At 41.8% G+C, this 25,016-nt stretch overlaps 2 protein-coding genes across 3 annotated transcripts in view; both read right to left on the bottom strand.

The window, feature by feature from the left end:
- The window catches only part of LOC117257030 (store-operated calcium entry regulator STIMATE-like), a 30,419-nt gene extending 29,714 nt beyond the window's left edge, over window positions 1-705 (bottom strand). Inside the window, exon 1 of the mRNA XM_033626861.2 lies at window positions 341-705. Coding sequence (XP_033482752.1) covers window positions 341-566 — 226 coding nt within the window. The 5' untranslated portion in view covers window positions 567-705. The remainder of the gene's footprint in view (window positions 1-340) is intronic.
- A 796-nt stretch (window positions 706-1,501) lies between these two features.
- Window positions 1,502-24,422, bottom strand: sfmbt1 (Scm like with four mbt domains 1). 2 transcript variants are annotated; one of them, XM_033627388.2, is made up of 21 exons: window positions 24,287-24,422; window positions 19,355-19,412; window positions 19,176-19,270; window positions 18,461-18,704; window positions 16,890-16,978; window positions 15,831-16,083; window positions 14,209-14,306; window positions 13,933-14,034; window positions 13,463-13,622; window positions 13,121-13,203; window positions 11,424-11,550; window positions 9,761-9,874; window positions 7,743-7,785; window positions 7,577-7,638; window positions 7,333-7,472; window positions 6,532-6,641; window positions 5,945-6,120; window positions 5,036-5,214; window positions 4,710-4,931; window positions 3,544-3,672; window positions 1,502-3,361 (listed from the first exon to the last, which is right to left on the bottom strand). In XM_033627388.2, exons 2-21 carry the CDS (start codon window positions 19,377-19,379, stop codon window positions 3,221-3,223), a joined length of 2,592 nt encoding a protein of 863 aa, XP_033483279.1. In that variant the 5' UTR covers window positions 19,380-19,412; window positions 24,287-24,422; the 3' UTR covers window positions 1,502-3,220. The 2 variants fall into 2 exon arrangements, with proteins under 2 accessions (XP_033483279.1, XP_033483280.1); XM_033627389.2 differs by having other exon boundaries at window positions 24,282-24,375.
- Between the last annotated feature and the right edge of the window lie 594 nt (window positions 24,423-25,016).

The following is a 25,016-nucleotide window of genomic DNA, read 5'->3' as shown; positions in this document are numbered from 1 at the left end:
CCATTAGAAATCCTCATAACTGGGTTTAACCTGAGAGGGGAGTGTTATCATGATGCAGGTCAAACATGAGCCAGTGACTTCAGAGAGTAAGCAGCCAAGGACAATAACTTCAGCAAGAGGAAAAAGCCACCAAGTGTAGTATTACACTGGACGTTAACCCCTACAATGTCTGTCTATCTTACTGTTGTTTGCGTTCCTTGTTATACACTCAGGCATGAACCTCCCAGCTGAGATCAATACCTCATTTGATTAACAGAGTGATGCCATTGGATAATTGCCGGGTCACATCAGCAGCTGGTGTCAGATATCTGACACACAGCAGAGCAGTGACCATACTCACACATCAGCGTGCTGAAAGCCATCACAGCCAGGAGTCCTTGCAGGAAAATCCCAAACGAGTCCATCAAGGCGCCATTCTCGCACCCCCTGGTATCAGCACCCGGCGTCGGACTGGCAGACACCGACGTGTTGGTAAAGGACATAGCGGGCAGCCCTGCGACTCCTGGACCTGCCAAAGCCACGTCCCCGAGCTGGGACAGCATGTTGACACCACTAACAGCAGCCATGGGGCAGAAGAGCTGAACGAGACTAACTGATATAGCCGAGAGCAGTAGCTTCTCACACACGCACACACACACATACACAGTGTGTGCTTCCCAGTCCTCCTCCAGCAGTTGGTCAGCTAATCGATGTGTTAGGCTGGACAGTCTTCGGTGAAAGATGGTGGCATCCTCTACCTTCCAGGCGCCCACTCATTCTCCTGCTTCACACATCCACGCAGCAGTCATGGCTGTTTTTGTCATAAGAGACGTAAACCCGTCGCCCAAAAAGGTTACTAGAAGTTGCAGTGACGTGCTACGTAGCTGTGACTGACTAGGTCCTCACACTGCAACATTAGAAATCAATAGCTAGTTTGTAAGGTCCAGGAACATTTCCTAGCTCGACCAATCTTCACCGGGATATGCAAGCTAGCGTTAGTATGAGCTAAACTGGTGTCATGCAGCTACTAAAACAGACAAAACCAGTTTAAGACTCATATGAAAGGTGTCGTACGGTGCAGGTCAACTATACGTGACATTTGGCCGACAGACAAACCTTCATAGTAAAGAAAGAGAGGGGCTCCAGCGGCTGAGATGCTATCATTACCTACCTAGCTAGCTCCCAAGCTAACTACTCAGTTCCGTTATGCTAACGCCGGGCTAGCAAACTTATATTTCCGCTCAGGCGTTGAAAACAGTGGGTTCATAGGTTCCTCGTGACATTAACGCATTTAAAACAGCTAATCTGAACACATAAAAAAACTGAATATGAATAATTGCAGGTCACGGCTCGCGTACATCCAGCTGCTTCCCTGCCCAGCAGTGCCCACTCATGTTGACAGACGTAGCGTCACGTGACCTGCGTAACCACCAATGGCATGCTGGGGAATGTATGACAAACAAGTAGCCTATGAAATGTACATATCTTTCCCCTTGACAAACACAAGGAGACATTTAAAATTCATTGTTCATCGTTTTAATTGCAGTCTTTTCTTTAAATGGCATTTATAATCTTCAAATATGAATTAAAAAGCTGCTTAGTTGCTTTGAGCACAGCGGAAACTACAAGCAAAATTAGTAAACAAAGAAACCCGTGGAGGTTTTTCTCACACAAAATGAAGCACATTACAATAAATCACACTACAAGAACTGGTAAAAAGAGGAAAACTGATTTACAAAAGCATTTTGAGAATAGCTTTTTAAAACTACCCATTTTTCATTAAGTTAATTGTTAAAAATTATGACAATTGAATTACATGAAATGGCTCAAATAATCAACTGTAGCTGGATTAGTTTTAACCGTACACCCTATATGAGAAAGTTTAGGTGTATTCTGTGCAAATATACTGTATATTTAGGGCATTTACACATTGCTTATGCAGAAAGTTAACTGTTCAATAGATTTTTTTTCTTTCTAATCACCCTGTTGCACTAGAAGATATTTGATTATATACATTATATACAAACATGCGCTGCCATATTTGCATACCACCATACAGTATATGGTTTTGCTTGTGCTTACAATGTAAACTGCTCTTACATACTGTAGAAGCTTGAACAAGAAAGCAATTTGATCTCCTAAGATAAAGGCCCCCTTTACATCTCTTGTTGAGCAGATTGTATCTTAATTCAGCCTGATAACATTTGCAAATGGTGTTAGTAGAGTATACATGTCTGGTGTTCACACTGAAATCAAATTCCTGACCTAGCACAGCACACTATGACCGTTCTTTCAAATCTACTATTAGTATATCTAGTTCAATATAACCACAATAAATAAACTTGCATGCTGTATTAATTCTTTGCAACTTGTAGAGCTCTGAGTCTCTAGAAAGACTGAGACAAAGCTTCCCAGATACAGCTTGGAGCTTTACAGTGAAATGGATTTTGTAAAAAACAATGTTTTTAAGTGCTTCGATATAAATGGCCTCTCATATACTGCGTTTGGCCTTATCTGCACAAAAGTGTTGAAAGATATTTTCAATGAATTCAGACTTCAGTGTGAAATCACCAGATTACGAGGCCAGACCACCTCATTCCTGACTCCAACAGACAAAAGCAAATGTCGAGTGGAAGATACCAAATATTCAACGGTTGAGTTCAATAAGTAAAAGCTGCGATTTAGTGGTGTTCCCTTTTAGAGACAGCAGGGCAGGCGGGAAGTCATAAATGGACACAACAGACCAATGGAGTTGTAGCACTGGCACTCAGTCCTCCTCACACAGACAGAGGAAGTAAAAGAGGAGAATGCGAGACACTCTGAGGATGCAAATAAGTTAAGAAGCCTTTATTAAAATAGGCTAGAACTTTTAAGTCCTTGATGGCTTGCTTTTTTACTTTATTTTACAAAATCTACTGGAATTAAAAAAGGCTTGTACAGTTATTTATGACATCAAAGTGTCTTGAATTCTGTCTTTCACTCCTCTCGTGTCTAAAGAGCACCTGAACTGTTTTTTTTTTGCCGTATGTAGCTCTTCTTCTTTGCTCTTTTTTCAGTGATGAAAATGATGCTTTGTCCACCTCATGTCCATGCTTTTCTGACACAATGGCATATATGAAGGATTCTAAAGGATGTCCAGTGTTGGAAATGTTAAAATTGGAAAATACAGTGTGTTGTTTTTTTTTCACAGAATTAATACACAGAACAGTATGTAGTCATGTCCGTGTTCATTCCCCGTCAGCTACGTAGCAAACTGCTGATAAAATGCCAGCTTGACCCTCTCGATGTGGTGGCACAGCTTGATGGCCGGTCCCAGCTTCAGGTCCATGCACTCTTGCACTGTTGGGAGGTTCAACAGCAGCAGTGCCTGTCCGTCAATCTCCTACAACAACATACATTTGTATTAGGTGCAGTTTTAAAATTAGTTTTGCCTCTACTATCTAGTGAAGGTGGTGTTTTGTATTTGTGACAATGTGCACAGTACAAGTGTAAAATGCACTTATTGCAGCAGAGAGGAGTGAGCTCTCATCCTGAGTGGCTGCTGAGTACATGAGTACTTCTTACCTGATCCAAGAAAATCCGTGCAAGAGGTGCACAGTCGGTGGTCCTGATGAAGCGAACCACATCAGTAACGCTCCACTCCAGCGGGCTGGTGTCCAAACACAACTTCTGAGGAGGCTCAATCTTTGAGGTCTATAAACACACAGACGGAGACTCTAAGAAATCTCCCAGCTCAAGTGGAAAGGCTCACAGTTCATGCTGAGGTGAAGGGTATCAGGCTCGAACATGTCATAAAAGAAACACTGGCTGTTTCAGTTTTGTTGATTTCCCCATAAGCTGCTTAAAGCAAACTTAGGTCACAGTGAGAACATCATTAGAAATTTGATTGAAATGATTTAAGTAGGTGGAAAAGGCAGTTTTATTTGAAGGAAAGGACACAGAGATGGGATTGTGTATTAAATCTAAAATTTTGTACAGGCAGGAGTTTTTATTTTATGCCTAGTGGTACACAATAGAGTATTTATTAAAGGAATACTGCACCCACAAAAGCACCATCTGTTTATCGATGACTCACTCCATGTTACACTGACGACATTTTTCTCGCATGCCTTAATGGTGACGAAGAATCCAAAAATGGGGAAAAAATGTGATGAATTGAGGTAAAAGGGGGACTGTAGCAAAACTTTATCAAAACATCCATTTACAAACTCTCACACAACTCTTTCAATATAATCCAAGTCTTATTTATCCAGTCACACACACAGTACTTACAAAGCACATAAAAAACCTTAGTGTTCAAAACACATACACAATCTAAGGCATCAATAAGCAGTTTAGTTGGACGCTCTTATGCAAAAGTGTTTTTAATAGTAAAGTGAGAATACAACTAGATAAATGAGACTTGGATTATACTGCACAAGTTGTATAAGAGTTTGTTTTGATACAGTTTTGCTGTTGTTTAACGTGGTCCCCCTTTACTGTGATTCATCAAGAATGTTTGCCATTTATGGATTCTTCTTTCACCGTGGAGGTTTCTACCGTTTTCTAAACAAATTCAAAGTAAAAAGATAAGTAACTGATACACAAATGCTGATTTTTATGAGTGAAGTATTTCTTTGAAGACACACTGTCTAGAGAGCAAAATTTGCTATGAAACTGGCAGTAGATAAATATTTTCAAACTGTTTCAGTATTTATTGTTATATCAAAAATCTTCATGACTGTCTTTACCTTTGGTGAAGGAGGGCGGTTCTCGTCATCAGAGAATGAAGGTGAGTGGGGTTTCCGGCGCCGGCGGGTGGGCCTGGGTGTTGCTGGTGGGGAGGGGGACGGCGTGGTGGGCTGAGATTTCCCAACTGATTGCTCAGAATCATCCTGGAGATCGTCCTGCAGCTCAGAGCCAGAGTCACTCAGGGAGTCATCTTCATCCAGGTCTTCTTCCTCTCCACTGCCCTGTGAGCAAAACACAAGGACAACAAGCAGTCCATTAGTACAGATTCAAGTTAAGTGTGAGGAGGAGTCAAAGTTAATGAATTTAGTGTAACAGTGTGTGTTACCTGTGGAGACCCTGCAGGTGTGTTGTCCACTGAGGCTGAGGAGCGTCTCTTCTTATGGACAAACAGCTGCTTTCTCCTCTTCCTCCTCCTCCCTCTTCTCTTCACTCCACCCTCCAGGTTGGAGTGGCCCCCAGGTGGACGGCCGACGCGTTTACTCTTCTTCTTTCCATAGTAATAAGCTGTTGACATGACAACAGGCTTATTGTGAAACGTTGCATTTGGCACAGGCATTAATACATTATTGAGACAGAAGGAAATCAGTCAATAAAACTGATGAGTATTTTTTAATAAATGTATTCTTTACTGGACAAGCATCGATAAATAAGACTGTGGTTGTAGAGGATGTGTGCTGTCTGGAAAACATAAGAGACAAAAGAGAAAGTATAATCATTTGTCTGTTGCTATCAAATTGCATCAGTTTCGTAACCCCAACAGCGCAGCACAGCAGCAAGTAAACAAATCAACAAATCTGAGTACTGTGCTGTCGATACAGTTCAGCAGAAGATGAAAGAGGCTGATTCTGACTCATATTTTTAGCAAACCATACATTCATTGCCAGTATGGAAAGTTATTGCAATTTCTAAATCACCAATTTTACCCTTCTGCTTCACAGAATTTCTGTATTCATTAAAGGAGCATTTATGTACTCGCTGATCATTTCTATTCATGAGCAACACAAATGAAAATAACTGAACATTTCTGCAAAAGAAGAAATTAATGAACTTTGTGTTCAACTAAAGGACATCTGCATTATGTTTAGAATTAAGGTCACAACTGACAAGCAAGTATAGAGATTTCTAAGCTATTACAATCATTGCAATTAGAGAGAGAAAGCAGCTACCCAAGATCATCTGATCAATAATGTGGAGTCACAACAGTCAGCAGTCCGTGCTGCTGTAAACCACCTACTGTATTTGGTCTTGGTGAGAACAGAGCAGTTCTCAGAGCAGCGCTCCAGAACCATGCGAGGTCCAAACAGGTTTGGGCAGCACTCTAGCTTGATGCAGGTTTTCCTGCAGAAGTCTGCAACGCGGTCTGCAGTTCGGACTATTTCCACAGTGGCCCGGTAACTCTTTCCCTTGTACCTGACATTGAAATAATAGCAAGGTTAATCAGTAAATAATTGGTGATATAATAAATCTTGCTTTTGTTCCCCACACAATACAGAGTTGAAAGAAGAGGTACAAAAGGCTCAGCATATCAGACTCTACAGCTCCTATTATATTCATGCTTGAACTAACAAGGTTGCTACAACCAGCAAGGTCTTTCTTGAAAGTGTCCCAGATGCTCTCAGCTAAATCACTGCTTTAATAAAGTATCAGGAGCTTGTGCTGGGTTCTGGTGCGCAGATATTTATTTCCACTTGTGCATTCAAGTACACATTTAATCCAGCATGCGTCCTAAAATAGGCCAGCTGTGAACACTCCTGCTATTCCTGCAGGTTTTCTACAGAGCAGAGAATTTTGAGTTGAGGATTAAATGGTGCTTCCCCTCACTTGGCTTTGAGTGTCTCTCCATGGCCTTGCCAGCGGCTCTCCTGGTCCAGCTGCAGTTCTCTCAGCACACGGCTTGGCTTGTACGCCGAGTTTATCAGCAGAGTCAATACCTGGATATGAGACATGCAGAGAATAGCAATGCTTGCAGGTTATCTGTAGGGGTGAGGATTATGTCTGTTATTCTACCATTTCAACTTTCATTTTGAGACAGGGTTTGTATGACTGTTGATTGTCAGCATATGAGCAGCCTTTACTAATAATATACTAGACCATACTATAATATGCTAACATGCTGATGCTGATGAACAATTTTCATGCTCACCTTCAACACCACTTAATGTTTTAGAGTGCTAACATTAGCTAATTAGCACTAAATACAAAGTACAAATGAGGCCAATGGGATTGCCATTGGTTTTGCAGGTATTTGGTCATAAGCCAAAGAAGTGGACAAATAGAAATTTTGACTTGACACTATATGGAAAGCTAACGGTTCCTAAAAGCTTGCAATTCATCCTCTGGAAACCATGAATGTCGGTGCCAAAATTTATGGCAATCCATTCCATGGTGGCAGACCCACTGACCAACACTGCCTTTAGTCACACTGGTAGCTTGGCAAAAATAAATACATAAATAAAATAAAATAATATTGAATTGAATTGAATTGAATTGAATTGAATTGAATTAAATTAAATTAAAAAGTTGAACACTTAACCATCAACCTTCCTGTGTGTATTTAAGGACTGAGTGATGACACCTTTTTGTGTTATTTGTACAGTAACCAGCTGGACCAGCCCCTCTCACCTCTTTGAGCACAAGCACACAGTTTCCAGGGCCGATGAACTGAGGCAGCTCTGCAATGCGTCCCTTGTTAAGGTAAGGCCCAGAGAAACAGCGGTGGTTGAAATAGATCTTGGGACAGCAGTACTTCCCATTCCCCTGCCCTGTGCAGTGACGTGACATGAAATACAAATGATGAAACAGACTACACAGACAGGACACATCACAGTCTGTAATCCCCAAACAGGACCTGAGACACACCACTCACCTGTCTCTGACTGGTTGGCCATCTGCTGCTTGACAGTGTCAGGTGACTTGGGTGGAGTTCGGCTATAAAGTGATGAAAATGGAGTCAGATGTTGAAAGGTAATAGGACTCAATCCATTCACACCAATAAACCAGTCCACAGCCCCCACCCTTCCTCTTATACTCACTGTTTCTCGGGCTGCACCACGGCAATCTTCCTCTCTTTTTCAACTGAAAGACAAGGACAGACTTGTGTGTTCCCAGTCACACCATTATACTATACCACTAATCTGGAGGTCAGAGTAAAAAAAAATACTATATTATGAAGGGATGGGCCTGAGTACTCCAGTGCTCAATCGGACGTCAGTATTCACACAACATATAGAGTACTTGCTGCCACCGCTACCACATGTGAACATGATTTTTATGTAAATGTCTTTTTTTAATAATTTAAAATGGGTTAAATCTTATTTTACTGTGGAACTGCATGCAGTGTATTGCTTCACTCAGCGCCTATTTGCCCCACTGTCCCTCTCACTCTCTGTTTATCATGAGACTACTGCTGCAGTAGTATGAAACTGCACTGGGGTTCAGCGAGTCCACCTGCGCATACACACACAGCTACAGGGCTTGCTATCGGCATCACAAAGCTAACATTACCTGAAGGTTATTACCAGCTTTAACAACAGAGTCTACCTGTTTCGGTGTCGGTGTGTGTTTGTTGGGACTGTTAAATTCCTCGTTGCTGGAGATTATCCGCTGTTGCTGTGTTAGCTCGTGCTACCGAGCAGACAATAGCCTCTTTTCCACTGCAGTAACTTTTAGCATTTACCCGGGATTTTGAAAAAACTTGGTGCCTTTACACTGAAATCACCTGGGGAAAAAACTTTCCCTCAACCCCAAACTTTGCCTGAAAAAAGTACTTAGTGAGGGGTAGGACTTTTCAGATTCCCCAGAATTCGTGAGGGGTGGGGCGGTGTGCTGAAGAACGCTGATTGGTGGAACACACTTGCAGCGTCCCGCACTTCCGTGCAAGTGTGGCTGCAAACTTTTTTTCATTCCTACAAGCTTCAATTCATTTGTGTTTTGATTATGGATGGGTACCGAAACCCGGTACTAAATTAGCCCCGGGGCTAAATTATCAAAGGCCATAGTAATGGTAAGCGCTAATGGTATCGGTTCTTTTACACATTTTGGTTTAATTCATTATCATCCTGCAGCCTCTCCTCTGCGCCGGGGCTGAACTGCTCCACATACACACATACATGCACATGCCTACACCGGTGAATAGCCAGGTGGCTGCAGTGAACACAAAGTGAAGATAACTTGAAAATGACACGAGTTGACGGCAACGACACTCGTTACTTTAAGTGCAATTAAAATGGCGAGTAAGAAGCCAATACTTTATCAGTACATGTGTTCAGCGAGCATGAACATGTAAACATGTAGACAGCGATATTCAATATGCTCCATCCACAGTCTCTCATCTTGACACGTATGTTAAGTCTTACACAAGGACAGCACGCTAGTTCAGCTGATAGTGAATTGTTACTAATAAGCTGAAATGACAGCTGTCTGTATGTAGACTAACTTAGTTTGACACTTATTTTAAAATACTTTAAAACTTACTGTAGCTGCTGGCTGAGACTAACAACCGCTTCTCTCTCTACCAGCACTAATGTTACCAGCCAATAAACTAGTGAAGCTAAATATAGGGCACACGCCGAGTCATTTATGCCATCAGCCTGATTTGAATACATTTTCCGGAACTTTGAGGTGCGGTGGAAACACAAACCACACAGATTACCAGGAATTCTTTTATGCAGGTAAATAAATTCCTGGAAATAAAAGTTCCTGGAAATGTTGTTGGAAAAGGGGCTCATGAACTGACTCTGACACTAACCTTTGTAACGTTAATGACAGCAACAGAAGAATGGCTTATTTTTCTCTTGTTAACTTTCGACTGGTTAAATAGACAAATAGAAACCTGTTTGTTCAACAAGTGAATTTCAAATTACACTTGTTTTCTGTTGTCGGACATTTATTTTTTGCAAGTACTCGAGTAGTCCATAATCATTTAATGTGGGTACTCAAATATGGAAGTTACTTAAAAGGCCCATCCATAGTATAATGTTTGCTGCAGCATCTTATTAAGGCAGATGTGTAAAGATCATGAGAGTTCATCATGATGCCTCATGTTGCATACCTGAGGGTTTGATGGGGTAGACCAGTGGATAGCCGTTTGTCTCACACCAACTGACAGGGAAGATGTCGAGGGAGTCCACATGAACTATGAGCTCTGGCATTGGCTGCTTCAGTCCTGTACAAACATCACACACACAGAGCTACATTATATTCTTACTCTGGCATTTATGCTAAATTCAGCCAGAGCAAATGGAAGTGACATTCTTCACTCTGTACACATATATGTAACTCTTTCAAAATAATACTGATCTGAGCTATAATTATATTATAATCAAACAAAATGTGTCACACAATAGTAAAACTTTTAGGTTCTCCATCTACTTGTTTGCATGAATACAGGTATATATACATACACACATATTACTATATTTTAATTGTGCAAGACAACACATATGCTTGCATTTTTATAACAAATAACAATGTTTTATCTATATACACCAGTGTGTCCCATAAGGGAAAAACAAATGTCACAGAATGTTTTCAAATGATTTACTTCTACCTGCAGGTTCTTCTGTGACGAAAATCTAGTAACACATATAAATGCTAATTTGAACATCCAATTTGCAAGGACATTTCCATTTGTAAAGCTTAAAGGAATAATTCAGCCCCCAAATGGCTATTCGTTTACATCCAATTACTCCCCCTCGTGTCAACCTTGAATTTGGGAGGGAAACTTTTTTGTCTCACATGGTGAATGAAAAATCCAAAAATGGAAAACACTCTTGATGAATTGAAGTAAAAGGGGACCACGTTTAACAGCAAAAATTACATCAAGACATCCATTTACAAAACTCTCACACGACCAGTATAATTGAAGTCTCATTTATCCAGTTGTATGTTCATTACTTCCCAAACACATGCATTTTCACTAATTAATTAAAACACTTCTACATAAACAGCACAGGCACGCTACTAGTCCATGCCTGAGACAGTTCATGAGTTGTGTGTGAGTTTATAAAAAGATGTTTTGATACAGTTGTGCTGTTTTTAAACACAGTCAACTATGACTTCAATTCATCAAGAATTTCTCCATTTTGGATTCTTTGTTCACCATGGAGGTATGTGAGAAAAACAAAACTTTCTTCCCAAATTCAATGTAACACAGGGCAGGAAAATGATATACAAATGATCCTTTGGGGGGAGCAGTATTATTTTCACCATGTTTTACACTTTAAAAAGGTCCTGAAAATCCTCAAATTATTATACAGCGTCTTACTGTAAGAGATATATGTTGCCAGGGAGACGCTACTGTCAATCAAATCTGATCAAGTGTTTGAGCGCTACTTTTACTACCTCTAAACTCTTGGTAACACCCTTTCAAAAAGTTTGTATGTCTTGAAATATAGCAGAATGTAAAGATGTTGTGTCTGAAATGTGCAACAATTAATTTCTGCTTTTCCAGCAGACTATATAATCTCCAAAGCTGTGATCTTGTGTATGAACTGGTGTAAAATACTACTATCTATGTCTCTCACATTCCTGCGTTTTCCACACAAAATACGAAGGTAGCTACTCACTAAGGAGCCAGGAAATTCCGAATTAGATCAACCTATGTTAATGCTCTACATGTCATGCTGGTGCTGTGGGACTGCACAGATATTACACGTTAATTTTCTACTTTTATCCACTTAAATAAACACATTCTTTCAGTACCCCCCTCTCACCTTCCAGGCTGAGCCAAATGTATTGCCCTTTGACCCTGGTGACAGTGGCCACGTGAATGTTCTCGGGTGACAGCAGGTTGACAGCCTCCAGTTTCATGGCCTCTTTGAAGCTGTGGTCACACTGCTCCTGTCAGGTAAACAGAGAGAGGAGAAAACTGTGTGTGACAGGTATTTCACAGCAAAGTGTTGTGTGTTTTTTGTCTGTTATGAAAACTCTCTCAACATACTCTCTCCTCTGGTGAAAGACGGGGAAGTCACAGTGAGACACCTGTTTACAGCTTGTCATCACACTGTGTATCATCACTGGCATTCTATTATGCTGTCTGTCAAATGGGGGAAATCTCATTTCCTACATTCTGTCACATATGACGGTGATGTTACCAAAAGAACATTTTTTACTGTACGGGATAGCAAAATATAAAATCTATTTCCTCCGAAGTATAATGGTTACAAGGTTGCAAACAGAAGTGACAATAATAGGCTCACTTGTCTGCTGTAGAGTTGCATCGATCTGTTCCCCAACAGGCTCTTTGTGCATCAAACCAGGTCCATGTGACAAGCAGTTTACACAAGAAGTGGGCCCGAGATACAGAAGGTATCACACTTTATAGGCTGCTGCAGTACGATGCTTTCAGAGGAATACTGTCAATTTCAGTCTCTTTAAAAAAATACATACAAACTCAACATGATACAGTTGAGAGCATAGTTTGTTTCAGTTAAAAAATTAACTTTTCAGTAGCCTGAATGCTATTTGAGTAAGACAGCCCAAGTAAACCGAGGCTTTAGCTCTGACAGCTTGCTAATGGTGATTAAAATTTTATTTTTTATTTTATTCATTCATGCAGAAGCACTGTATTATAGCACAGATCTCATGAAGCCTCTGTAGCAAAGCACTATAGTAAAAGTAACCTACAAGAAATTACACATTTCATTGTGGTTTTGATGATGACCAATAGAGAGGACAAAATGCGCTGGGAGCCGGTTAATAGCTCATCTCACATTGACTCTTTCACCGAACGACCAATGTTACAAGTCTGACCAAGCCTGGAAACCAGACATATCTGTGAGCTCATGTTTTATTTTCTCTGGCAGATGCTTCTGGGTCACCTCCCACAGAAACACATTTCCACCCAACCTTGCCGACTTTGGGCCGATCGCAACGGTTTATCTACTATGAGGCAGGCTTGATGCGATGACTGACAACTTGCAGAGCCTCCGCGCTTAACGCTAAACACATGATGACGTCAATTGTGGCTTGTGCACCCTTGCGAATAAACCTAGCTTAAGAGAGAGTAGCGCTACTGAGGCATTCCACATCAACTCGGATGGCTGCAGCTGATGTGGAACTTTTTATTGATGTACTATTTTCAAATTCTGATGGCAAAAACAGTCTGTTTACATTTGTCTACTGCTTAGCCCCATGTGACATTTCGTTGCTCTGATTCTTTGTAGGTCTATCCTACTGCGTCCATAGGCATTTTGATCAATGACCATGGATAACACCCCTTGAAAACTGTAAATCAACTGAGTGGGTCTGGACTAACTCGCATTTGTGATTTGGTCTTGCCAAGTATAACCAGCATCTGGTTTTGGGTTTGTATGTGAGTCACTGGACTGAGAGTCAACTGAGACAACTGTTTACACTGAAGCCCGACCAGTGTGAACTTAACGAAAGGGTAACATGGAGGTTGACTTACAGTTGGGAAGCAATGTTGAGGAGCTGCCTCTGCCTCGCAGTGTTTCAGGTAATCTGCCCAGTCAAAGTCCGGACCCTGGTAACCTGTACATGATAGAATAAAGACAGAAGGGAGAAAGAATGGACATGATGAGTGTGGCGAGGGCAGATCAAGGAAACAAAGAAAGGGGGGGAGAGAGAGAGAGAGAGAGAGAGAGAGAGAGAGAGAGAGAGAGAGAGAGAGAGAGAGAGAGAGAGAGAGAAAGCATGCGTGATTTAATCACTGCAATTCTTTAATTTCTGACATCATTGATAACTGATAAAGTGAGAGGTTATAAAACAGGAGGACGTTGAGAGAGCAGACCTGGTGGGGGGCTGAGAGTGAGTCCATTTTTGAGGCTCCACTGAGCAGGGAAGATCCCTGGACTGTCTCTGTGACAGAGAAAGGTCCTCCCAGCACCCTCAGACTCCTCTATACCACAAAGATCGTCCATCTTCACAAGGAAGTACTGCTCATTGAACACCTGAAGTGAAGAGAAGGTCATTTGAGGACACTGTCAAACATTCTATTGAGGTTTTCCAAGCATGTTTCCAACGACTGATTTCCCTGACATTTTAAGGGCCATTTGAAATCCTTAATCACATTTTTAATAAACAAATATTATTTGAATGTTGGTGAAATGTGTGATCATTAGCATTTTAGCTTCAGCCTTAACTAAGTAAAGATAGTGTGATAATGAAGACAGAAAGCATAAACAACTACTGCCAATAAAGCAAACAAGGGAAAAAACATTGCAGCTTAGGAGAGACAGATTTGATAGGAAAGACTGTTACCTTGGTGACAGTGGCAGGCCTGATGGAAATAGGAGCAGCAGGGTCAACAGCCTCCAGTTTCATTCCTTCCTTGAAACAATGAGCAGCGACGGCAGGCTGATCCTGAGACAAACAACATTTTCAAAAGCTTAGCTCTGAGTTCCAGCATCAGGTTCAGAGGACAATGGCACAGCTCTTCGCTTAATGCATCATTATCAAATCTTAACTCCTGGATGAGCAATAAAAGCTGTAATATGTTTGGGCAGTAGGGGCACATAAGAGCAAGTTTGGCAGTACCTTACTGAACTCTGCGGTCAGAGCTTCATCCTGAGGCAGGTCACTGATCCTCTGCCTCACCTCCTCCCACTCTTCTGCTGTCCGCAGTGCCAACAGGTCTGATGCAAACAAATACACGCAAATCAGCTGCTGAAGAGCTAAACCTGATTTACAAATGGCTAGGGTATAATTTGATGAACAGAGAGATATTTAATGAAAAAGTAAGACATGTATCTGATTGAATTTCACTTTCTTGCTTAAAGATACACCATGCAGGATTGTCGCTTAATGTTTTTAACCACGCTCGTCAGTGAAAGTGAAAGTAAAAGCCATTCCAAGATTCACTCTCGTTTAGCAGTTTGCTTCGCTATTTGCGATTTTTCAGCACTGTGTCTCTTGAATGCCTGCTGCTTACAATCTGGCACCTGGTGGCTCCCTTTCTATAAAGCCCTGACCTCACCTGAGCCCTGGGGGGGTACACGGCCACAAACATATTGAGCATGGAAAATAAGAAGATAATCAGAAAATAAAGGCAGAGGGCAGAATCTCTGCAGATAAATACATTACCACACACTTCTAATGGGTCATAACTGATGATTGAGAGTGATTACTTCTGTCTGAGATTTTACATTTTTTAGGAAAATCCTGCAGTATATCTTTCGTATAACTGAACTTATTTGTGTTGCTTGTTCTTTGTTCTGAGCCTCTAATTAGGTTCCCCACAATTAATTAAACAGAGTCGTTCTCCAAAATTTTGCAGCCACAAAGCACATTAACTTCTTATCACACAGCACAAGGTTCCAGGCGGCCTTATAAAACAAGATGATGTGCAGAATTAATAAGACCGAACTTTGGTTGTTACATTTATTAACACATAAAAAAGAAGTATATCTTTCCTATTCTTTTATGAAACAATAAATACAAGTAATACAAAGGGCTTTGATTACTTTTGAGAATATATTTTTTTCCAAATCAGTTTAACGTACCACTACTGCTTACTACACTCTGTTATTAAACAAAAGCAACGTTTCCAGGTATAGCCCCCATCCCCACCCTGCATGCACACACACTTTTAGCAATAAAGGTCTGGCATTAAATATCAATAAGGCTTCAGCTGTAGTGGTAGCTGAGGGTAGATCAGCTGTGTCAGGAGGGAGATATAGCCTCCAGTGCTTCTTACATCCTGCATATTAACAAACTTTACTCACTTGAAGAGCATTAGCAGATTGTGGCCATGAAAACAAAGATCTATCTAATCCTGCATGGAAAATCAATTTCAAGGTCTACTGATACCATCACACTTTGAATATTGGTTCCTTGTATTTCAGCGCTATGCACTTGTCAAAGTGTTGGAAAATTTGAATATAACTCACATAATGTGACAAATGAAGAAACATTATAAGTAATAAAATATTAGATCTGATGTAGTGATTCTTAACAACAAATAGGCAATAATGGGATTGTACTATAAAATTGGACATGCTTCCAGTCCATAATTGCCATGTGAATTCCTCATGTGTCCTTCCATCAGAAACTATTACTCATGCCTGCTTTGGAAGCAAACCTCAAGATCTAGACATCTTTTTCCCCTTTCTTCTTTTTGTTGCTAAACATAAAATCTGACCCGTGTCAGTGCCACTGACCTGAGGGAGGCCTGAGGGTGCAGCCGTGCTCTTTGGCCCAGCCGGGTGGGTGTAGGCGTGGGTGGAGGTAAAAGAGCCAAAGGGTTGCGGGCGTGTCCGGGAGGCCCTCGGTGCCTACCAGGCGCAGCTTCAGCCTTCCCCCGACGTTCTCCTCCACCTCAGCAGCCCAGGCAATCCCCAGGTCAACACTGTCCTGGAGCTCCACGTAGCAGCCTGCGCACAGGAGCTCCACTGGGTCTCTACCACGCTGGGGCTGTGGGGGGGGTGGGGCGGGGGGGGGGGGTGGTAAATGAGAAGCTAACAGCACACACACTTATACAAACACAAACGAACACACGCCTAGGCAAGGCGAGGAATTTGTACTGGTGGAGAACGCACTGCATGACTAAGTGGCAGAACTGAAGCACAGTCACTGAAAGCTAAATAATGGCTCTAAAGAATTTCACAGGCTGTTCCTACAGCAGCACAACCTTGGTGCTGTAAACAAAAGCTCACAGCCTTGTTTTCTGTAGATCGGGGACTTCACACAGGGTACGCGTGCAAGACTTCATAACAGCTACACAATCTTGTTTAGTTCACATTTATTCCGACTGACATTTAAAGTGTGAAGGGTTTTTTTTTTGCCCTGTCTTTTGCAATCTAAAAATGGGCAAAACAAACATGCCAAGTGCCTGGAGATTAAATCTACACTGTAAAAGTAGCAAACAAACGTAAGACAAAACATAACACTTGTACAGTTGACAGTTGTGTGTGTGTCAAGACTGCAGAGGCAAGATTATGATCACCTGAGGGTATAAACTGTCTACTCTGTGTTTTTCTAATGTCAGTTGTACTTCCCAGACTTGCCCCGCCACTTGAACAGTAAAAGGGAAAGTCTGAATTTATTATGACAACCTCAGCAGGTTTAAATACTGCATTATGTGTTTTTTCAACTTTATCAAATCAGCTCTGATAGGAGATTGTTCTTGGAACAGACTTAAGAGAATGACGAAAGCTAGCGCCCCACCCTGGGTGTGAGGAGTTTGTAAGAAGGACAGCTGCTCCGTTCCCCTGCCTTACCAATTCCAGCAGGTTGGCAGGCGCGCTGCAATCCTCAGCCAGGGCCTTTTCCAGCAGAGCCTCCCAGTCCTGGTGCTTCTCACGCATACCTGAAGTGGATCATACACATACAGTGTGTAGTTTAACAACCAAACAACCAGGTGTGCTCAGGATCACACAAACACTCCTCTGCCTGGTCACCCTGAATCACAGCATCAGTCATAAATTAGGGAACAAACACTGGAATTAATTCAAAGATAACAGATTATTGCATCTAACAGGAGTTTTTCACAGCACCGTGAACAACTTTCATCCTTGTTATCTGACTGTTTCATGCAGCTACCGCGATTTGAACAGGCAAATCAAGGTGCTAATAAGGTTGAATTAATTAGAAATGAACAGAAGAAAAAATCTGCTTCAGCACCTTGCCCATTTTCCACACAAAACTATTTCTCATGAATCTAGAGCATCAGAAGGGCAACACACAACCGTGACAACTGTGACAGCACCGCATCAGGAGAACAGAAATATTCATTACTCCTTGCTATGCTGAACAAAAGTGCAATTACTTAGTTGAGTTCCACCATTAAATAGAATTTTGACAACATGTGCACAGCGCAAAAAAAAACGTGTGCTCCCTCCATTGCTTACCTGTCCCTGAAGCACTCACAGAAATAAAGAAAAGATCCTAAAGTGGAGGCGCTAAAACTTAAGGCTGTACCCAGTGTCATTTACTTTACATTCAAATCTTCTATTGAGGTTTTTGAATAAAGCTTCAGGTGTCTGTCCGCATATTGTATTAAGTCAAACCCCTTACAAAAATTAAAATCCTCAAACAAAATCCTACATTTGAATTAAGTCATTCATTGGATTAAATTAGTTCATTGTTTTTCTTATTAAATGAACCTTCTTTATGAATAAAAGTAATGTATGCTGGCCTTGGATGGCTGTTAGACCACCCTGTTAATAAAGGCGTTTGCCTCACTCTGTGTGCCGAAACAGCTTCTTGAGCACAGTGAAAAAGCTGTTTTTGAAATGCCAACTAACATGGACTGAAGCAGAATATTTTGCAAGATAAAAACATGTTGTGAAATTTGGAATTGATTACATCTATCTTTAACTTTTGGACTCTACAACGCTCTGGTGTTATTGATCACAGAAGTCGGAAATATTAGTGTAGCCTGATCTTTATCTGCAATGCAAATGCCAGGTTCAAACAGAATGAACAGACTAAAATAAGTACATAAATAAATAAATAAATAAATAAATAAAGCTGCACAGCATTCAAATGTTGATTTAGAATTTGAATGTCAACGATGAATGTAGCTTCAAACTAGTACAGCCCTATTAAACTTAATATATGCAATTCATCATCAAAAATAACTGTGAGAGAATTTCATTTACAAAATAAAGCACCACACCAACTTTTCATGGCCATGTTTTAAAGGATCACTCAGCTCTACAGGAAAGACAGACACCATGCAAGTAGTAGAAGTATTAATAGATGGATTACTACTTTCACTCCTTGTTCCTCTCGCAACAAAAAAAAAAACAAAACAAAAAACACCATGCCAACACCAGCCGTGTCTCACCCTCAGGGGCCCTCATTGTCTTCCCGTGCTGGCGGCTCCAGCCCAGCGGGTGGAGGTCTGCTGTCATAATGTCACACCAGAAGTCAGCACGCCGGTCATCCTGGTATCCCTCGTAACGTAGCAGCAGCAGCTGGCCACATGTGGTGATGATGTTGGCCACCCAGTAGGGACTGTCGGCCTCCGAGCGCACACACACCTCCAGCTTCATGCCGGGAGTCAGTCCTGTCTGCAGGCCCTGGTCCACCTGAGACAAGGACAGGAGAACGGAGATACATGGAATCATTAACTTGATTGGTACACGTGTTTAAACAACATTTGTGTTCTGCAGCTGCTTACACAAAAACAATTCACAAAAGTGCTCAAAGAAGAGAAAAGATGACTTATTCTACTGGCTTTTATTCTAATTATGCCAGCATACAGCTATGTATCATGTGTTAAAACTGTTATTTATAGAAGCTTTGTCACTACTGGTGATGCTACATTAACTTATGTGTTAATGCTGTGGATGGTTTTATGAGTGAATGCTTTTACAGTTGTTTCCAGGAGCCTTATTTGCTGACACATTCCACAAATTTGAGTCATACCTTCAGATTTAAACAAGCAGCTCCTTAAAACCTATTAAAAACTTTACACAAATGTTAAGTAATTGATTATAAATCCCTGGCACAAGCTTATCTTGTGATGTGTGTTTACTGCAAAGGCTGTCAGCACCCACATGTTTGAAGGCGTGATGGGGCACGGACACGGCCCCGGTCTCCTCCAGGTAGTCGTCCCAGTTGAAGTCAGACGCATCCTGAGCAGAGTCTCTGTCTGGAACACACACACAACACATTTCTCTTTTCCAACATATCATCTTACTCATTTCACGTCAGCTGTTCATAGAGTAGATCTTACCAGACTCTGGCGACTCCTGACTCATGCTGGTGCCCCCTCAAGGCCGAGACAAGGAGCTCTGAGAAGGAACAGAGGAGGAGGATTATTATCCAGCGAGAGTAAATGAACGAGCGCCGGTCCCAAACTCAGAAAAACAAGTATGGAGATTTCAACACCACTAAACAATCCGTGAGCTCACGACTGTTTAACAACTATAAGATTAATGAGACGAGTGATGCAGCTGGCTTGTACTAGCCCGCTCAGCAGTTCACAAGCCAAACTGGATCAGCAAAAAGTTACACAAAGAAGCTGAAAACAGAGATCAAGACTACCATCTTTACAATGCACAGCGCAAGACATGTGACATCTATCGGCATACAATGTGTCAGCCTGCAGCTCCAGATAAAACAAACCTGGTTGTACAAGTTTATTCATTAGGATAAACCTATTGAGATGAACCCAGTTGTTTTCAAGGGGGTCCTAACATACATACAAACAGAAATGAATAAAAAGAGTCAAAACAAAGACACTACAGGGGAACTATGCCCATTTCACTAGGGTGCTAAAACTTAACTTTGTGCTGTCAAAGGGGTAGAAAGTCTGGAGCTACTCCACAGGAAATAAATTGGTAAAAACATTGTAGATGGCACTGAGAGTACCCAGGTGAACACACACGCACAATTTACTTAATCAAATACGGGAAAGGCAAGTTATTCCAATCTGAAGGAGCCTGATACATGAATGCTCTCTTTCCAATTCTCTGACTGTAGGAATGGAAAAGAAGCATTGTGTGACTGTGTGGAAAGGATAGTTGAAATATATACATTTAAAGATGCGTTGCAGCCAGTGAGTGTGTCCTCTCTGATATAGTGGCGGCCATTTGAGGTGAGGAGAACATTGTACAGTGATGAGTGCTAAAGGAACATCCAAGAACAAATCTACAGAGATTACTGTACGCTGTTTTGAGGTGTAAAAGGTTAGTCCGGGATGTATTTTGAAACATACTTCAAAATGACATAAATGTTATCAGCCAAAATTCAAATTAATTGACATTTAAATGAACATAGCAGCAACCATGACACGAACTAGCAGACAGAGCAACCTGCAACATTAGGTCGAGTCAAGACAGACATAATTTAATAGCCTTGATTTACAAACCCTGTTTCGAGGCCAAAATGAAATTAATTTGCGGAGCCATTCTTAAATCAAGGTCTCCCATAGGCATTGATAATAGAGCTGGTTAAGTTACTACATCAATATTCAAGTGCTTCTATCTGGTCCTGGACTCAGTCAATACAAAACAGGAGAAGTGGTGAATAAAATCACAAATTACATGCTGCACATTAACCATTAATTTGGGTAGCACAGGCTACCACCTAAGTAACACACCAGATGGTGCATGATCGCCGAGAAATATATTAAACTATGCTAATCTCACCCTCTACTTGTGAAACTCATTTGGGCTCATGTTTTTAAAAGCGTGTACCTTTTCCTGCCCTGATGTGACAATTTCAAATGGTGCCTTGACATGAATGTGGACATACGCATCAAGCTTTGACACATCAAACTGACCCACAGCATTGTGAAAAGCAGATGGAAATAAGTTAATACAACAAGAGAGATGGCATGAATGAGAAAGAAGAGAGCGCAGGGCGTGACGACAGTGGAGGGAGCGGTGTAAAGGATGCTGAGGGTAGCTGCTCTGTCACGGCAGCTCCATTCAGCTGGCCTGTCAGGCCTGTCTTTGTCATGTCTGACGTCTCTATTAAAACCAGGGCCGCCATCAAAAACCACCCCCTCCTGACGACCGGACTGCCGCCGCGACCCCCGTGCTCCACCGGGATCTGCGCCACCTTTCACCCGCGACCTTGCCCCAGACTCCCTCTGTCTTCCTTCCCCCCTCCTTCTGATGAACACACCAGAGGGCCTTATTGTCCCTGGGGGTCACACTCCTGACATAAGCGTGGAAAAAAGAGCAATGGAGACAGGAGGAGAAATACAGGCCTAAAGTTAAGAAGCTGTATTCTAACATCTGATGTTGAGCTTATATATTATATAATTTACGACTTCATGGCAGGATTTTAAACTGATTCTGTTTTGTACTTCTGCTACATCTACCTACAATCTCCTGGGACCATTGATTTCATGGCTTCACTATGTATGGAATGTTTCTGCTGCAATTAAAACAAGATGAAACATAGTCATTCTCAAAAGAATAAAACAGGGTTCATACCCTCTCTAAGAGGTATATTGATTGCAACACTTCTGAGAACTATCATTTGAAACATACAAAGATAAGCTTTCAATATCTGCTCGTATTCAGCTGCCTAAGCTTTAGATTTCTGCAGCACTTAACTTTGCACAACAGCATGGCCTCGGCTCACACAGGCACACAGGAAGAAAAGCAACTTCCCCTTTTTCATATAAAGCAAGTGGTCTGTGTGGACGGCAGCTAGCAGCAGTCTGCCTGAATCTTTGTGCACCACCCGAGACTCTGACTGAACCTGAGAGAGAAAGGGCCAAATGTGCACACACCCACGCAAACACACACACACACACACACACACACACACACACAAACAAGCACTCGCAGACAACTGAGATCCACACTACATCCTCTTTACAAGCACTTACGGAATCATATTCTCATCAGCACTTAGCATGCGATTGAGCATTTCTAAACAAGCCCTCCTGAACCTCTGAGGTCCCCGTGTGGAAAAATGCAATCTTACAAAATGCATATTTACACACAGTGGTCAGCTACTGCAGGAAATAAAATCAGACTTTCAATGAAATGAAACTGGCTGCTGAAACATTTCGCCGATACAATTTAACGACATCTGCTGATCACCAGTATGACATCACATTATAAGCACTAATGTAGCAGAAAATTAGCATGTCCTTCTGTTGGTGTCCATAATCCAACGTAAACAAAACCTATGTCAGAGGAGCACTTATTTGTGTATCTAATTATTTTTTACACTGGTTTAATTAGGCATATGTGATGAATCTGAATGAATAATTTTGGTTTTATGATGCCAGGTTTTGATATATATTTGATATATGAGTGTCTGAAACTTCTGCTTTCACCTAAATACAACAGAGAAGATCAGAATTTTGTTTGTGGTGGTCAAAGCATTGACAAGTTACACTAAAAAATTTAATTGCAACATCTTCTTCCTATGGGCAGATTAGAGAACAATAGGCCCCTGGATTATGCAAAGGGCCCCACCACCTCTCCAACATGGCAGCAACACACACACTTTGTGATGTTTTTGCCTGTTTTTGTTATTTTGAACCTCTTTGTGGTCATTTTGTGTCTCTTTCTGGTGGTTTTGTGCCTTTCAGTAGATATTTAGTGTCTCTTTGCAGGTCTTTTGCATCTCTTCCGGGTCATTTTGACTCTCTTCCTTGTCAGTGTGTGTTAATCTGAATGACATTTTGCAGATAAAGGCCAGGGGGGCCCTGACAGTTTGGACTCGAGGACTTGTGCCAGGTAGGCTCATTCTGTAATCTATCCATGCTGTTTCCAGAAACTCTGTTCAACAAAGTCTGAATTACTCGACACTGTGAACAGTTTTCAAAGGAACTATTTCTTTGGTAGAAAGTGGTGCTAGCGAAACCTGGCTAGAGTGAGGTCTGTGGTTTGTCTTGTTTTGCAGTCAATGCAGTGAGCACCACAAATAAAACTTCAGCTCACCTCTTTTGTGTTGGGGTGGTGGCAGACATCTAACTGACACATGTCTCAAGATTTGGCACCAAACCATCTGGGTAAATCTTATAATGTAGGTGAAACTACCCTTTTAAAAAGGCAGGTGAATAAAGTTGAGTGTAGGCTCCAGGGTTTTATGATGACTTGACATGACACCTGCCAAGACTTTTTAAACAACTTTAAATTCCCCAACTGTCACTAATATGGAGGTTATGGTAGCCAACAAAGGGTTGCTGTGAAGACCAAGCTTTAAGAGCTGGCCTGCTCAGCGGATGGTAATCCACAAGCTCTGTCAGACTGCTCTCCAGCACTGTCAGCTGGCCGACCTGCTACAACTTCAGAACAAATAGGGTGCTGAAATGAAAAAATGGAATCCACATTTTCTCCACACAGTAGCACACATAAACACCAAGGCGGTTTCATTCAGTTGCAGTCATCGTAGCCATTGCATAGCGGCACGTCAACTGGAGCAGCGCTGCCAGCGGATCACTCAAGTTGCACAATGGGGAAGTTAAGCGCCGGAAGAAAAATAGGTTGCAATAAGTCAACGTGGAATATGACAACAAAATGACAGCCCTCTGACAGAGCATCATCCCGTCCATCAGCTGTTAAAAGCACACCAAAGCGAATAGCATTTACAAGCAGATGAGTTTATTTCGCTGTTTGGTGAGAGCTGCACAGATCGGCTGAGGTCGTGCAACCTTCATTATGTAAGGCTTCGACATTATAAATATACTGAGTTATTCAAGGGCAAATCACTGGAAATTTCCACACAATCCTTGAACTGAAACTAGCTTAAGATTGCACTGCTCGTACGGACTAACCGCAGCATTCAGAAACAGAGATGGGCCATTAACGCAATGGCTTTGCAGAGACAGAGACTACAGCGCCGACGGTCTAACTTTCACACTGAGGAGAACATGACAAATACCGACTGAGATAATTATCAAATTGCTGTCTAATGAATAAACACGCGGTCCTAAACGTGTAACGACCGCGGGGGACTCACTGGACACATGGTAAAATCGCCTGTGTCCGAGTCAAGTTACTGAACGTCACGGCTTGAGCAATAAGAGCAGGCTGACGAGCAATAAGGGCGCTTACACTCGACCGAACCCAACTCATCTTTTTGAGAGACGGGAAAAAAGACGAATGCGCCACCACAATGCAAAACACCGTTAGCAATTCGTCACTAACAACACACAGTACGTGAATATTTAGTCGCAAAATTCGCACCTTACCGCTAAGTAGTTTTTCCAAGTCGGTTTTTAGATGCCGTTCCTCTCCGCCTGCTCGCTCGCAGCAACGTTAAGCTAACGTCAATAAAAACCGAGAGCCCGAGGTTAAACGTTTCAAAATAAAACGGCTAACAGAGCGGAAGTTCAAAATGTAAGCCGAACAACGGCTGTTCTTTTTCTGTTGAGGATTATATCGCGAGACTTCCGGTTTCGCTGTCGCTGCGTCACGCTAGCTTGACGCAGTTCTCGTTCACGACCTCATTCCAATATGGCACAAATGGCCACTGCGCATGTTCTGCCGCCTATATGCCTCTGAGCCCGGCTACATCACACTGACTTCCATCTTCACACACACAATAAAATATCACACTACCAGAATCAAGACCAAAATCTGTGAAAAGCCTCAAAAGAATAAAGAATAAAGCACAACGCTTCCGGTTTGCGTTAATTCGCACAAAGACACGAGGCTTCACCTGCCCGGTCGTTAAGGGGTTTTATCCCCAGCGGAATCAACACTTAGTTAATGGTTGAGCTGGAATTAATTGCACATATAATCGACCCACTTTCGATAAGTGGGGTGTTTTTTCACCACGAGAAAGCAATTCGTTTTGTAATGAAGTATAGATTGTGTTATTGAAGGTGACCTCGAGTTCTAATGTAATATTTGTGAAGTGGATAAAATAGACACAGAATGCGCAGTGAAAATATGAACGGGCAACTACTTTTTAAATAA

Source organism: Epinephelus lanceolatus, chromosome 1 (assembly GCF_041903045.1).
Source record: "Epinephelus lanceolatus isolate andai-2023 chromosome 1, ASM4190304v1, whole genome shotgun sequence".
Classification (NCBI taxonomy): domain Eukaryota; kingdom Metazoa; phylum Chordata; class Actinopteri; order Perciformes; family Serranidae; genus Epinephelus; species Epinephelus lanceolatus.
The sequence above is the reverse complement of the archived record's forward strand: the minus strand, read 5'-3'. Positions and strand labels throughout refer to the sequence as shown.